Here is a 16321-nt window from a genome sequence, read left to right as displayed (position 1 = left end):
CTACGCATGCTGTGCATAGATTTCTTGTGGCATTAAGCTATTTCACATAGAATGGGTGGTGGTGAACTGTTCACGAATTTTGTGTATCTGCTAAATTCACTGTTGCCGTTCACATAAGGATATCCCACTCTAATTCTAAATTATCTTACAATCCTAACTATCATTTTCCCAATTTGTTTTGTTACATATGTTTAACACTGGTAAATCCAAGGGTGGATCAGTTGGTAATTAAGATAACAGTATTTCAGAAACTGAAATGAAACCCTAAGAAACTTGTCGATCACCAGCGAGGCAATAAGTCAAAAGTCAAACACTGTTAATGAACAAACACGGCTGGGATGCAGTCTGCTAATATACAAGTACAATTTGCAAAAAAAAATGTCAAGCATGATGAACATTTAAAAGAACCTACTCTGCATTTTTGTGCCATGTCGTCAGACGTAAACTGCTAAATGTTTCTTTATGTTTTAGTCATCGAGACACGCTCATTTTGTTATTGTTACAAAACTGAAAACAAACCGTAACAACGCAATATTCGATCTCGGCACATGCAAGGACTTCACAACCAATATGAAACATTTTGATGCGCTGTTTCTTTTTCTTTTTGCTAAGTACTGGACTTATGTTCAATAGTTCTTCAGGCAAAGAATAGTTTGGAAATCTGTGAAGAAAACAACTTCTCGACTTGGAATGTTGTCATGTAAATGTTCCGTTCAGGGTCATTATTTCTTTCATTTATTATATTATACTGTTCCCACTGGTTTTCCTGCTGCAGTGTTATTGATGAAGTCATAAAAGATGAAGCATTTTTTAGCCGGCGCCCGATGGCTCATCTTAGCTGACATACCTCACATGGCGAGGCAACAGCATTCTAAATGGCGTAAGCGGCTCTAATGCATAAATCATTAAGCAGCAGTGGTCAAAAAGATTTTTTTTCTTCCAAGGTCTGGATCCCATTGCCAAAACCTCAGATGGAAACATTTAGTGAGAAAATGCACCTTTTTACGAATGACAGATGAGAAAATACGTTTTTTACTGCATGCTTTGAGATCAAATATAATCTCTTCTGTAGAAAAAAAAGGGTCCACATGCTAGACATTTTTTATGTTCACCCCTTCTCGAGTTCTCTCATAAATCTATCCATCCATCACGGCTTCCCTCTTGTCCACTCATGCACGCTCGTCACATCTTCATTTGCATGATCTTCTCCCTCTTCTTGTCCACTTCTCTCAGCTTTTCCATTACCTTGACTCTACCCAGTAGACAATAGGAAAGTTTATACGGCTGGAATAAATGACTCCACATTACTCTCTCTTAATTGTTGCTATTTGCCTTTTATGAGTGAGAAACGTAAAAGAAAAGGTCAGCATATAATGAGAATTAGCTGTTCATGCCCTTGCTAAGAAGCATATTTTCCCAATTGCAATTATTTAGCTATATCCCAATCACACATTTTTTCCCGAGTAACCTGATCTAATACGAGGAGGGAAAAAACACCTTTCCTTTGAATTTAACACATTCTCCAAGAACTGCAACCTAAAAATCCCCTGTATGCCCTTGCTAAGAAGCATATTTTCCCAATTACAATTATTTAGCGATATCCCAATCACACATTTTTTTCCCGGGTAACCTGATCTAATACGAGGGGGGAAAAAAACACTTTTCCTTTTGAATTTAAGACATCCTCCAAGAACTGCAACCTAAAAATCCCCCGTCTGCCATAAACAAGCTTAAATAAATAAGAAAAATAGAGATTGGGAATTGCACTAATTGCAACAATAACAATATTTCAAAACATCAATTAAGTTTACACGGTACAGTGCTTGACGAGACTTCTAAAAATGAAAACAAATCAATTTTCAAAATCTGATCTTATTATCCTGATTTGGATCTTCTGAAAATACTGTCATCGGGAGCAATTCTTTATCTTTAATCACAACCCTTTTTTATATTTATTTGTTCCCTCATACTGATGAGAAATATATTTTGAAAAAAAGCTAATTTATACAAGTTTATTTTTGAACGTTTAGTTTTGTGCTTACGTACTTATTTTGCTACTACCATGCAACTGTGTTTAAAAACATTGTATATACAAGGTTAAGGTATTACTTTTGCTATATTTTCAATTGAAACGTATAACTATAATTTGAATCAGATTTTTGTTATATTTTTGGGGTGATGTGTTAAACTTGATGTCTAGTTTTTCTAATTGTTGTTTTGTGCTCTGCATTTTCAGAAGAAAAAAATAATATTGAATTTGTCTCTTAGTATTGATTGCAAATGTTTAATAGTTTTAATTGTATGCTGGGAAGGTTCTATTTTTTTTTTAACTTAATATAATTTGGATTTTAACTAAGTAATTTCACATTGATAATTTGGATTTTTATTAAGTATAATTTCACATTTATACGCAAGTTCAATTATGGAAGGGTTTTCATCGATTATTGCCTGTTAGCCTCTCCCAGTTCAAATGGATTGGCCGTCTATCGCCGTCAATGAGTTAACATGTAAAAGGGAGTCCATAAGGGAGGTGCAACTGTCACATGCGATAATGATTTGTGTGATTTGTAATGCATTTGATAATGTCATTCAGAGCCTTATGTTAGCCAGATGCGGCTTATGGAAAACAGTGTGACTTGCCGGAAAGTAAGAGCAACACAAGCAAAGGATCAAGCAGTCCACTGAACTCGCAGAGTTGACAGAACTTGTATAGTGATTCGAAAATCCCCAGGTAGAAACTTTCCTGGGAACGAGTGAGTGAGGGAAAGTGGCAGAAGGTTGGAATGAAGTGCACACGGCGGGGGGAGTTGGGAGCAAAATGAGGATAGAATGGATGAATGAGAGTGCAAATGGCGCCAGGGAGCAGAAGGGGAATAATGAGAATAGCAGACTAGGGTGTTGCCTGCACAGATGTCTCTAGATAGATCTGTTGGCCTCCCAAACATGAAGAGGTGAAAAGGGGAAATAAAATAAAAGGACAAGTGCAAGTACATGCAGAGGATGAAATCAAGAGGGAGGGCCAGGTCAAAACAAATGTGATAAATGAAGACGCTCTGTGAGCAAATGGAGAGGAAAAGGACAAATGGGGAAATTATCAGGTAGTCATGTATCATTTCTTTTAGAAAAACATTTGGTCTGAAAACAACAGACGCACAGTGGGAAAGAACTGTCCCACAGTGTGTGCGTGTCTGATGAGATGCGAGGAGATGGAGGATGTTTTACTATTTTATAACTCTGTCCATACACATACTCGCAAAAGACGCACATCATAGACTTTTGAATAATTCAATGCGTCTGCACCGGTCCTTGCTGGCTGACTGACGACGGACCCCAGGGCTCACGACGCACATAGAAACAACCGGACACACCTGTTTCTAAGTTAGATGGGCATGTTGTATTCCTGCTCATGCTCTGCATTTTTGCTAACCGTTCAGTGCTGACGTTAGCTGCCGATCAATTTTAGAGTCCGTCTGATAAATTTATGTCCTGGGTCCATGCGAGCCATTGTTAGCGCGAAAGACTGAGACGGTCTCTCATCTTCAATCATTTACAAAGACCTGGGATTTCACTTCTGTAGCACTGTTCTGTCTTCGTAGATTTAAAAATGGCTTGACACTGCTTTTGTTTATTTATTTTTTTTATCAATTGGCAGGTTTTTTTTTTCTTCCTGACACATTTAGGACGATTCGGCTTTGCTGAATTCCAGCATTTGTTTTTCTCCTCATATCAGGTTGATATGTTTGCAGCAGACGATTGAAAAGAGCTTAATTTTCCTGGTTATTAGTTAGTTATTGATTTTTTTTATTTACTGTAGAAGTATTTCCTGCCCGATGTTTCAATAGTTATTCTATCGGCTTATCATGTGAGAATCAGTATTGTGAGCCTTGTATTGTGTATATCATCGTGAGCTACCTCTAATATCTAGGAAGGTGTTCAATTTAGTTTGGACCGAAGAAAGGTCAAAGAAAGGCCTGATGTTGTAGTTGCACTTCGGTGCTGGCAAACGCGGGCTCGATTCCCCTTTGGTGGCGGTATGATTGTGAGAGCGAATGTTCGTCTGTCTCTCTGAGTGCCCTACAGCTGACTGGCGACCAGTTTAGAACTCTTGAAGACTTTCCTAACCCTCTTCATGAAACCAAACAGAAAATGCTACCAGCCCACATAAGGTCACCAAGTTAAATATGCACAGTAGCCATCCGCTAAAGGGATTTGCGTTTACATAGGCTTTGTAAAATAACATTTGTCACAGTAGAAGCTGTCCTACATTCGCAGCTCTGTTTGGTGACCCCGAACAAAGCACTGTGTGTATTTGTGTACACAAGCGTACCAAGGAAATGTTTCACTGGCCACCGAGGGAAATCAGAAAGCTGCCACCAGGCCCAAATCCTCAGTCAGACTTTATAATTATACTTTTTACACAGTGACACACTCACACACACACGCTTGTAATTACAATCCCATTACGTCTTTAGGGGCCTCTTGGCATTTTTCCATCATTTAACTGGTATTGAGGCCATTAGAGGAGTATCGGTTCACTGAGCCTGCCTTCATATCGGACCCCAGTTTGGGTGCGGGTTCAAGCCCCAGTTGGCCTACTGCCTTGATCGCTCTCTTGGAATTCAGAGAGCTTCTTTCTTCACACTTTTTCACCCCTAAAGGCTTCTGTTGTTTAATGGTTTAGGAAGGAAGAAATGATGAATCTGGACACAAAAAAATACGACAAACGTCTATAAATGAGTACCCAAGCACGTAATTACAAGGCCTTTGGCGCTGGTGAAAGGGTTTTACTGCACTCTCTCCACACTGTAACGGAAGAGCAAAGCTCAGAGGAGAAACAGCTGTAGTCGAACAACAGGAGGTATTTTATATTGAGATGGACAGTTTATCATGACAGAGTGAAGATGTCAAAGTAAAAGCCAGAAATAAGATGGGAATACATAATCCGGAGAACCCCAGCTGTGTTTCCTTGAACTGAGACCAACACATATGACAGCTAGGAATGTACTTGTCGCCGTCAGACACAGACTGAACTGTTAATTTATTCACTGCTCGTGACGGCGATAGACGTCCAGTCTGATTAAACTGGCAGAGCAGTTTTTTTAATTTAAAAAAAAGCTGATCTCCAAGGGCACTAGCCATCGAAAGGGCAGTGTGTGTTTAGAAGACAGCCGAGGCTAGATGTGACTGTTTTTCGCCTCCTCACTCTTTGCTATTGTGTTTTTCTTTGTGCCGTTGTGTGTTTGCTCGTGAGCATGTGTGTTTAACTCCAAAGGACGTGAAAAGAGGATGCTTTACCGCATGCTTACACCCTTGATTTATGACACACAAGGTAGCCTCAGAGTGTACGTCTGCGTGTGAGTCTTAAAGTTAACCTTTGCACTCACACTGCTCCTTGAAAAGGAACGTTACGTAGAGTGTATTTCCCTGGATTTGTGCTTGTGTTAACCGTAGAGTATTTATTTATAAATCTTGTCGTGGTGAACAGACCACCGTGAACCATAAATATGTGTTGCGATGATTAACTGTAGTCTTTGTTTTTGCTCCTACTAATAAAACACACACCACTGTGATGACTTTGTTTATGCAAGGGGTCAACAAAAAAGATTATTTTAACTAGATGCATTGTAGTAAAAGAAACAAAAAAAATTCTAGAGTTAAAAGCAAATGTTGGCTGCCATTTAAGGAGATAAGGGTCTTAAACTGGGAGAGGCTGGCAGCAATTATTTCCAGTCAAAATGGATTAAAAGTCTAGCGCCATTAATGGCAGCAAACAAGTAAAACCTTAGTGAGACCAAATCTCCTCCCCCAGCCTCCCATCTTTCTATTCATATTGAACATTTAATCGTGATAGTTATGTGTGACCCACCCATGATTTATTGTGGGAACACAATCAGAGATGCTTTCAAAAAAGGGAAACCTTCTCAGATTTCAGTACTTGTGTGAAATATGAAATGTATCTCTGTGATTAATCAAAATAAGTTGTTTGCAAACCTGTTTACAGACGGGTTGTGGTTGCAATGTGTAAAAAAACATTGGTTATTAATCAACTATCAAAATAATTTCCTAATTCACTCTGTCACTTTTTCTTCAGGTTTTCCATGCAAACACCGATGCCACTGAGGTAGTCCTCAATCGGATCCCTCAACCAGTACTGGCCCGCTTTGTGCGAATCCGCCCTCAATCATGGAAGAACGGCATCGCTCTACGGTTTGAGCTTTACGGCTGTCAGATTACGGGTAAGAAAGACCTCGTATCTTTTTCTACAGAGCTTAACGGAGGTTTTCCGGCCAATCTCCTCCGGGGGCTCCTGTAAAAACATGCTAGTCGTTTTATTGCGGTGATATACTGGCTTTAACGTCGGGTCACAAGGTGGGTCGGTGCAAGAACAACTCCCTCCGAAAACATTTCCTGTGAAAAAGATGTGCATAACTCTTTTTTATTTCCCTACATTCGTACCATCAATTTGTCTATCTGCCAAATCCTCTAAACTTTATTTTTATACTTTTATTTTGCTTCTTTTCACATGTAACACACCCACCCTCACGCGCTTTCAAACTCTTGCCTGATCCACCTCCTCCCCTCTTAGGCTCCCACACTCGCACGCACACCAGAATACGGCCACGCACACAAAAAAAGGCAGTCGGTCCTAATAGAATAATACTAGAGTGTGATGTGTGGGTGATTACATCAGAGAGTAACGGGCTCTCGGCTTTCATCTGCAGCCCTGGCAGACAAACGGGATTTCAACCAACATAATCAGCTCAATACTATAAATAGATAAAACTTAATTAGAGAGTCGGTGTTTGTGTGTTGTACCAATGCTAAAGGTGCAGGTTTCAATCAGTGTGTGTCTGTGCACCCCCACTGTATCATTATTAGGTTAGGTCCTCTCACTGCTGCCATTGTAGTGGCCATCAAGAACGACAGATAGGCTCTTATCTACGGGGCTATTTCAGCACCCACACAAGTCGCAATCATATCCTAACAATGATACTGCCAGTGTGTGTGTGTGTCTGTGTGTATGTGTGCCTAAGAAAGCTGGAGCAGGCAGTCCTTGCACCTTTTTTGAGTACGGATTTGCTATTCTCGGCTTTTTTCCAACACCTCGACTTGTATGATGTGTTCCTCTGCTTTAGTCATGACTCTTACTTACCATTTCCAAACCTAAATCAGTAGTTTGCAATGTTGCGTTTGACCACCACGACTCCTACTTGAGATACCCAAAATTTGGTTACGTTAGTTTGTTTAGTCATTTTCCAGTTGAATATAGAAAAGGACTGTAAAATATCGGTACACGGTCGATTGGTCGCCGGTCTTTTGGTCGCCGGTCTTTTGGTCGCCGATCTTTTGGTCGCCCGGAAGGTAAGTGATAATTACCATTTAAATCGTTGCTCAAATCCCCTAAATACAAACTGCGAATTACTATTTAGTCATACTTAATGCCCTAGTAATTATTAGGCTAAAGAAAAGCTCCACATTTCCCAGACTTTTATTGTTTTTTGTTGGAGAACTTGTTAAGACCCTGACTGACGTAGCTTCTTGAAGGGACAACGCATGCACATACAAACTCTTATACACTCACACGTCTGCTCAGTGAAACTGCTCATGGCCATTGTTGGCTTTTATTGATGCGTAGACCGTGTTGTTTTACCTTGTTTTGTCGCCGGTCTTTTGGTCGTCGGTCTTTTGGTCGCCCGTTGTCGCGGTCGGGGCGACCAAAACACCGACGACCAAAAGACCGGCGACCAATCGACCGCACACGAAAATATCAACCGGAAAGTAGCAACAAATGTTCTATGGTTGTGTTAAATAGATTGAAAATGGAGACACTAGGGAAATGTTTTTGTTCGAGATTCGCCACGTAAAATCCTGTTAAACATTTGAATCTCCTTGCTAACCCATGATCTTATTACCAATTCCGATCAATTTTAGGTCATTTATTTTTGTAACAATGCTTATCCAAAACATGAAGTGCTTATAAAAGCACTGCACGGCTTATAAAATATGCGGAAACCCTTCACTGACTGGAACATTGTGGCAATATTTTCTAACCTCACACCACCAACACGCGCGATGGGAGCGGAGAATTCAAGCAGTGGCCAGAGATAAATGATCCCAATACTACTTTCCTTGCCCACAGTATTGGCAATCCCTGGTGTGAAACATCTTCAATCCATTAAGTGTTTGGATAAATTATTCATTTTATTAAAAAACTGCTGCCCACAATCATTTGAAGGCCAGTTATCGAATATCATTTTAATGAGCGTGGCCAAGCTCCCAAGTAACGTTGCCTGCAAACCGCCCCGCAATATCTTTTGTCTCTTTCCCTGGTGCAGACAGAGTATTGACAAACACGCACTCAGCCTATCAAGATGCCCGTGGGGATGCGATAATGCCCTATGCAGTCCTATAAAGGCGCACATAAAGCAGTCAGACAGTGACATGCCATTAACTTAAATCACACTTTTATGTCTCTCGCTCTCCTTTTTCCTCACTTTCTTTCTATCCCGTCTTGGTGGCGCCACTCACTTTTTCTTGCCGTGCGTTTCTCTCTGTCCTATCTATCGTCTCCACTCTGCACCCACTCTCATATTTTCCCTTTGCCCTCTCTCATTTTCTCGCCACATCTCTGCTCTTAAATCTTGGTCCGTTACAGCCTCATCCAAGTGTTCATTCCCCCCCTTCACCGACCCCCTTCCTCACTCTGTCTTTAATCTCATTTTATGTCAGCCCTGCAGCGTCTATCAGTCATTTGTTTATAGCACTCTTATCGTTCTACTTGCTGGCTTTAGGTTTTCCTTTGCAGGTTTGGAAAAATCAGTGTGGGTGTACAGCTGGCCTGCTAACCTGCCTCAAACTATTAATTTAATAGTCGATTAGTCACAAATTATTATTTTTTCGTTCGGGTGACTAATTGGCTCTAATCACATTGTTAAACTATTCTGGGCTTTACATTTTGTCTAGAATTAGAACCCAAAAAATGAAGGGCTGAGAATTGTGTTTATTTTCAACCATCTAATTTTGATTTAATTTCAGAATTCATTAGTTTGTATTAATCATGGAAGCCTTTGTCCATTTTGAATGTAAGTAGAACAAATATACAAAAATAAAACAGATCTGTTTAAATTAACAATAGTACCATATTTCAGTGGTATTGATAGCACTAGATGTTCATTCCATTTTAACTGAGAAGATTGGATAAAAGTTCAAATGGACTAGATGTCAATCGTAGCCAATTAGTCAAAGAGGTGCGTGTAGGCATTTTACCTCCACTCTATGCGTGTCATTTAACTTCTTCTTCCACTATTTCCGTTACCTCCAGAGATCGCATTCTCATTAGCTCTACTTTTGAGATGCACCTGCTTGAACAAATTGAACCGTAAAAGAAAAACTTGAAAATAAACGGGATGGTAATTGAATTTCTTCCTTTTTTAACTGCCCCATCGAGGGAGCTTATCCATTGTGTCGGTAGCTATTGTTGTTTATTGTTGAGTCATTATTTACTGCAGTAAGGTGCGCCTGCAAACATCACAGCATTAAACATTCATCTCCAACAAGACCCGGAGAATGTCACAATCAATCACCGTCACTCTTCAATGTCAATATCCACCCTCTTTCATCCCTGATTTCTTCCTCTCTTTCCATCTTTAGAATCCTTCTCTCCATTTAAAATTTCTCTTTTTCTTTAAATTTTGTGGCACCCTTTTGCAATTTCTTCCATACTCGCATAGTATCTCATATCATTTTTATCACCGACTTAATTCCATATAAAACTCCAATCTGGAACTCCTCTTAGTTTCCATTATTATTCATGAGCGTAAGATTCTGATCCACACATTTGTCAGTATAATAAAGCACGCCGCTTTGCTTCACGCTATGCTTTCATTTTGTTCCTCCATTTGGGAGTTTTTTTTTACTCATTTCCCTGCAAAGAATCCCATAGTTCAGCTCAAGTTTTGCATCGACTTTGTAGCTCAATGAAGGCAAAATGCTCAGACGGTTTGATGGAAAGCGCTTCAGAGGAGCTGCAAAATGGAACATTAGTTTAAAACGAAAAATCACACAAAAAAAATTCCCTCCAAGATCAAGCCAGCATCCATCTGTCAGTTCTATCGATACCTCCTAGCCTTTAGAAGGCCGGGCAGCTTGGATTCAGTCCAATCTGACATTCCACGTGATGTGGGCTGCAACCAGAGCATTTTGTTGGTAATTAGTGAAGAACAAAGCCAATAAGAATCAAAACAAGCCTGAGTGTCTCGAATTAAAAAAAAGGGTTCTATCATCACAACACGTGAGCTATGTGAAGCTGCAGATTCAGTGGACACAGCTTGGCTGAAAAATGAGCTAGACCCACGCAGAATATGTAAAAAAAATCGTCTATTGATGATTGGTATAAGCAATAATGGTTGAAAGAGGATATCCCCCTTTATTATTATTTAAATACTGTACTTTGCAGAATGGAATTGTTGCAACCATTGAACTGTTGAAATTATTGCAACCTTTTTAGCAAGTATAACTTGGCAAAAATGTCAAATTAACTTATGATTTTATGATATATCAACGTCTTTTTAACACAAAATAAAAAGTATATTGGTACATTCTCATTGGGACTACACATTTTAAATTTTAAATAGTAGTTACACAAGTACTTTTGTCCAGTATGGATAATATATTGAATATTTCGTTGGCTTTCTCTTCTATTCAGATGCTCCATGCTCAGATCTCCAAGGCATGCTGTCTGGATTACTAGCAGACTCACAAATATCAGCCTCCTCCATGAGGGACATTCACGGCTCCATGGGCGCAGCCAGACTGGTGGCCAGTCGCTCAGGCTGGTTTCCCAACCCAACACAGCCCATTGCTGGAGAAGAATGGTTGCAGGTACTTTACAGATCTAATGGCTGGCCCATTCATTGGCTGCCATTGAAGGCTTTAGCATCTAATCCATTTTGAATTAGAGGGCTGGCAGCGATCATTCTCTTGAGAGAAGCGAAGAAATGAAAATAAAGCAAACACTGCTGTAATGTATTGTACGTGTATGGCAACTTTGCCATATTGGAATCGCGTACCAAACTTCATTTTTTTCAGAAGGAAATCATCTTCTAAATTCAATTTCAATTCAATAAAATGATATAGGTTTATTAAAAAAACTAGTTACTAATGTACACATAAATCTTCCTGTACCATTCATTGATGGTGATAGCTGTCCATTTATTTGTCTCTTTTCATCTTTGTACTGTGAATTTAAATTACGAGGCGTCCATTGAACTGGGAGGCTGGCGACGGATAATTTGCAGCCTCCCTCCCAGTTCAAAGGGATTGTGGGCCCATCGCCGTCAATGACAGCCAATGTGTTCAGAGAACTGAAGAATTCTGGTTCTTAGAATGACTTGTAGGATTTATTTGACAGTACAATTCATTGCAATGCACAGCACAAAAATGAAAGGCAACTTAGTGACAGACTACACCATGCCGCTGTACTGTGGAGTATGAAATAACAATCAATGTGTTGTAGGTGGATCTTGGCGTGCCCAAGTTGGTGCGCGGGGTCATCACCCAGGGCGCAAGAGGTCTAGAGGGCAGCACCAGCGCTGAGAATCGAGCTTTTGTCCGCAAGTATAAACTGGCTCACAGTTTGACCGGGAAGGATTGGACATACATCACGGACAGTAAAACAGGCTTTGCAAAGGTACAGTTTATCACCAACATCATGGGCAGTTGTAAGCTTTAAGCACTCTGGTAGACTGATTATCTTTAAACTGGGTTTAATGGTCTGTCCCAACAATAATCCCAATGAATAAACCCAGTTTTACTACAAAGCGATTTGCATGGGACTCCAAACTGACATTTGACAGTTTGCTTCTGGAGGACTTTCAAATCCTCTCTCTTCTAGCCATTTAATTCTTGGAAAATGATATATATTACAGGCTTAATAATTCAATTTAATCACGGGGCTCCACATTGAGTCTTCGGCACTCTCTGGTTCTGTTTTTGTCTGTCTTTCATCCTCTCGTTCACTCATCCCCGACTCGGCTCTCATGGGTGTAATTAAAAATTGTCTGTCCTGCATCACTACTCAACACTGCTGGCAATGGAAGGCGCTGCTGCGAGACAAGGTCTTTAAGAGCTGTAATAGTACTACTGAGTGTCTGGCTTTTCTGCTGTTTTCTCTCATCTCTCTGTCTTTTTTAAATGAGCGACCTGGGAAATCTGTTGCATGTTTTTCATTTTTCATTACGGCTAGGGAGAAGATATAAGATAATAAATCGTAATATTGCACTTTTCTCTAATTTTTTTTGAATGATGTGCTGCTGTCTATCCATTTTGCACCTTGACAGTCAAAGGAATAAGCCGTTTTGTTGTTATTTTTACGGCACATGCTGCTCTATGCCGGGAATCAATAGTCTTCCGTGGGACCATGTGACTTAAGTGGAACGGCTGCTATATTTTCAGTTTTATTTCTCATGACAGTTTTACCTGCACCCTTCAAAATAGGTATGAATCTATAAGCAAGCTCTTTGATAGCAAACAGCAGAAGGATGCTGACTGTAGCAGACGACGTCTGTTGTCAGATGAGGCAGATTTCCTTGTTGACTGTCCTCGACACAGTGTAGCAGCAGTGTTTATCCACATTTCCTTCCTGCAAAATCCCTAAAAAGGAAAAAATCAAGTGAAAATGCATTGTGACTCATCACTATGAAATGAAATCAAATACTACATGGCATGTACATGAACTTCTCCTTGTCTTTGGTCCTTTCTGTCAGATTTTTGAGGGCAACAGCCACTACGATGCGCCCGAGGTGCGGCGCTTTGATGAGATAGTGACTCAATACATCCGAGTATTTCCTGAGAGGTGGTCCCCTGCTGGAATTGGCATGAGGATGGAGGTCCTTGGTTGTGACCTGCCAGGTAAGATGCCAGATATTGTTCTACACAAGTTTAAATTGTATCAGAGAATATTCATTTTTGTTTTGTTTTGTTTTTTTAAGTTGAAACATAATGACTAATGCTTTTAACATGCCGCACGTGAGATCACAGTCATCTTTGTCTATAGGCATTTGCAACTTGTCTGGACATGGATTAACATGTCTAGGTCATAAAGCTTTCACCAGTAGCTGCCATCTGTTTACTAACTAGTGGTTACACTTCTGCTTTGAATCTCTACATCGTTATCGCCGTGTTGGTTTTCTTCGGGTATGCATGTTAGTCCACTGAAGATTCATAGATGTTTATAGATGGATGTAACAAAAGGACAAGCGCTTCCTGGCTTCTGTAAGGGATAAAAGCAATATGTTGCAAAGGGCACATTAAAAATGCAAGTGTAATGCTCGACCTCCTTTCAACTTCATGGGCCACTAGATGTTAGTGCTGCAGTCATATTGTGACAGGTGAAGGGAACCAATGGACTTGAAGTAGCCTGTTGGTCTGAACTGATGGAAGAGATGGTAGACCTTGAGGGAAGCATCTATCCTAAATGTGTCAGGGCCAACCATCAGCTCAATACTGATGAGACGAGAACAGATGTCCTTCTGTTTTAACACTTGGATGAAATGTTTTCATCTTGCTACATGAGTAGAAATTTGAATTGTAGTAGTACTGATATTAATAGGAACTCAAATACTTAAAAATCTGCATGTTCTGGTAATAATCTGACTCAAGGAGAGAAAAAAATTTCAATATTGGTTCAGGCAAACAGTCATCAAATGTTGAGTTATCAGCATAGTTATCTTGCAGGTAGGTGGGGTGTCATTTTCAATGTTCTGAGTTTCTGGTTTGATTTGTAGCATTACCTTTCATGTGCCAAGTTTGCGTCTTCTCCATTTCCTCACACATAAAAGAAACATGAATGTTAGGCCCCCCAAAAATTCCCAATCTTCCATAGGTGTAAATGTTAATGTGTGTCCAGTTCAGCATGGACAATTGAAAGGTTGATGGATGGTGAGCTCAAGTTGCCAACTTTCCGCTTGCATACCTTTGGTCTAGACAAACATCTAGGGAATTACTTGCAATTAATGAGTTCATCAAGCAGACATTACTTTGGACAATTGAATGGTTCTGACTTTGTGGAGACAGTTTGGGAAAGGCCCCTTTCATAAGCTCAATGATGTATGTTTGGTGAGCAGCTAAGGAAAACACCATTCCCCACCTTTAGCTAAAACTGACACTGTGAGCCAGCTGGCCCTGTTTTTGAACATTAATATCGATATCATTGCTGTTGATGTCAGAGCATTGTTCTGCACGAACGAACCCCAATTCCCACAGGCACACTTTAATATTTTGTAGATGATTCGTCTTTCCAGGTGAGTGGACTCAAGCATGGACAAACTCCTTATTTTCTCCCAGTTTCAGTAATTTTGGGTGTATTGAATTATCACCTGACATCTTTTCGGCGGACATTACAACCTAGAGTCCACTACAAATTGATCTCTTGACTATTGAAGTCGTATAGCAGCCTGTCTGGGTCTGCTTGCCAGATGTTAGCCTTCTGGATGTGATCATAGCTTTCTACATGATAGGCAACAACACCCGCCTTTTAAAAATCGTCATTTTGCAACTCGGTTTTCACTTTCTTTTGTCAGTTTTCATTTTCCCAAAGGGCTTCTACCTAAAAGTCATGACTTCATCAGCCATGCATTAAGAATCAGTTCAGTTCAGAACAGTTTTAACAATAAAACAAATGTTCTCGGCACTTTGTTGATAGTGTTAACTTGTTTTTTTTATTTTACTTTTTGTTCATCTTTATGTAAGTCCCTGCTAGTGTAGATAAAATATTCAACAGAGCACATCAGCTTCAGTCCACTGAGCACCTCTGTTTACAAATGCATCCACTGCAGCAAATAAAGACAACTTATGACTAACTTTCCCTCAAAGACAAATGTCTGTTTGTCTATGGAACAATTTCATGCATACAACAAGTAGAACATTCTCAAAGCCACAGTCGTAGCTGTTGGCATTTTTGTGGCTCACGCTTGATCATTTAAAGCTAAAGATTTATAGAACGAAATGGTGTTATTTAAAATAGCTGACACACACCTTGCATTTAGAGTTGAATGTTCCATGTAGAGGTTTATTTCAGTAATGTAAAATAACAATTCATATATAATATATTCCAGTGGTACTGACCAGCTCTCAGCCCAGCGGACAGTGATGATTCGCTACCAACCCTCCCCGGCAAAATTGATTTGACATCTATTGCCATCAGTGGGAGCCAATGAGTTAATGTTGATTATTTGAGGTGATTCTGCGGATATAATGTTTGCGAAACACTGGGCTAGAATAGGTAATGTAATACGGAAGTTTAAAAGCATTTGTTATTCCATGGCATCCACTGTGTTATTTTCATATTTTAAAATGAAGTGCCCTCAACTATTGGCTTCAGGGCGGCAAAACAATTTCCTGCCATAAAAAAACAATTTGACTCGGCAATTACAATCAAGAAATTCAAGGTTACGCATGCCTGGTTCTTAGTATGTGTGCAGAATGCCATTGTTTGGTATCACATTATTGAACAAAGGACTTGTGTTACAAAGTGAGGAAGGGGGGGGCAATAATATGTTTGCGGGACTCATTTTCATCATTCACGCTAGCTATTGGGGCAACGTGCAATTTAGAATATTGCAATCTGCCAGATTTAGTTTTGATTTAATGCTTCAGCAAGCAGAACATCTGCATCACTTTTTCTCCGCATCTTGTTGTTTGGCAGGCTGACAAGTGAATATGTACATACACATGACACCTGTTTGGATAAACAGGTTTGTTCTTGTTTAAGTGCTTATGCTCTCATTTGAGCTGAAAGTAGCATTGTGATGTGGAAGTCAGACAGCAGTTTATTTTAAAAAAAACGTAGAAATTTATTGGACAGGCTCAGTCATGTGCTTTAGAAAGCACCTGTTTTTAATGATTACAAAATCATACAGTCTAGGTTTCCATACAAGCTTATACAAGACAACACAGTATTTTGTAGATCCAGTTAAACTAAAGAATTAGCTCTGTGTCTGCATGTGAAAATGTCCACCATCACTGTTAGCTTTCACATGTTGACATGGCTCCATTCCAGGAGAGTTCATGTGATTGGTGGAATGTAGCCTGGCCTGTCAACATACACCAAGTTCTGCTGATAGCCACTCGCTGCTCTTCATTTCTCAAGGATTCAACTTGTGTGACTTTAAAAAGACTAGTCTCAAGATTCTAAATCTCGATTTCATTAGTGTGTGAGTTTTGTACCATGATTGTAAGTTCTATGTGCACTTGGCCGTGCATGATCAACAGCCTCCAGCAGATTCCATTAAGTAAAGATGTGCCCTGCTGTATAGCAACAGGT

General features: G+C 39.9%; 1 protein-coding gene across 3 annotated transcripts in view; it reads left to right on the top strand.

Annotated features, from left to right (window-relative positions):
• The window catches only part of LOC144086686 (neuropilin-2-like), a 94095-nt gene that overhangs the window by 32106 nt on the left and 45668 nt on the right, over positions 1-16321 (top strand). For all 3 annotated transcript variants that reach the window (XM_077616706.1, XM_077616708.1, XM_077616707.1), the window contains exons 8-11: positions 6092-6236; positions 10706-10881; positions 11516-11689; positions 12765-12909. In XM_077616706.1, the coding sequence (XP_077472832.1) occupies positions 6092-6236; positions 10706-10881; positions 11516-11689; positions 12765-12909 (640 nt within the window). The remainder of the gene's footprint in view (positions 1-6091; positions 6237-10705; positions 10882-11515; positions 11690-12764; positions 12910-16321) is intronic.

The sequence above is a fragment of the Stigmatopora argus genome, chromosome 13, assembly GCF_051989625.1.
Source record: "Stigmatopora argus isolate UIUO_Sarg chromosome 13, RoL_Sarg_1.0, whole genome shotgun sequence".
NCBI classification, from domain to species: domain Eukaryota; kingdom Metazoa; phylum Chordata; class Actinopteri; order Syngnathiformes; family Syngnathidae; genus Stigmatopora; species Stigmatopora argus.
Note: the sequence above shows the minus strand (reverse complement) of the source record. Positions and strands in the feature narration are given on the sequence as shown.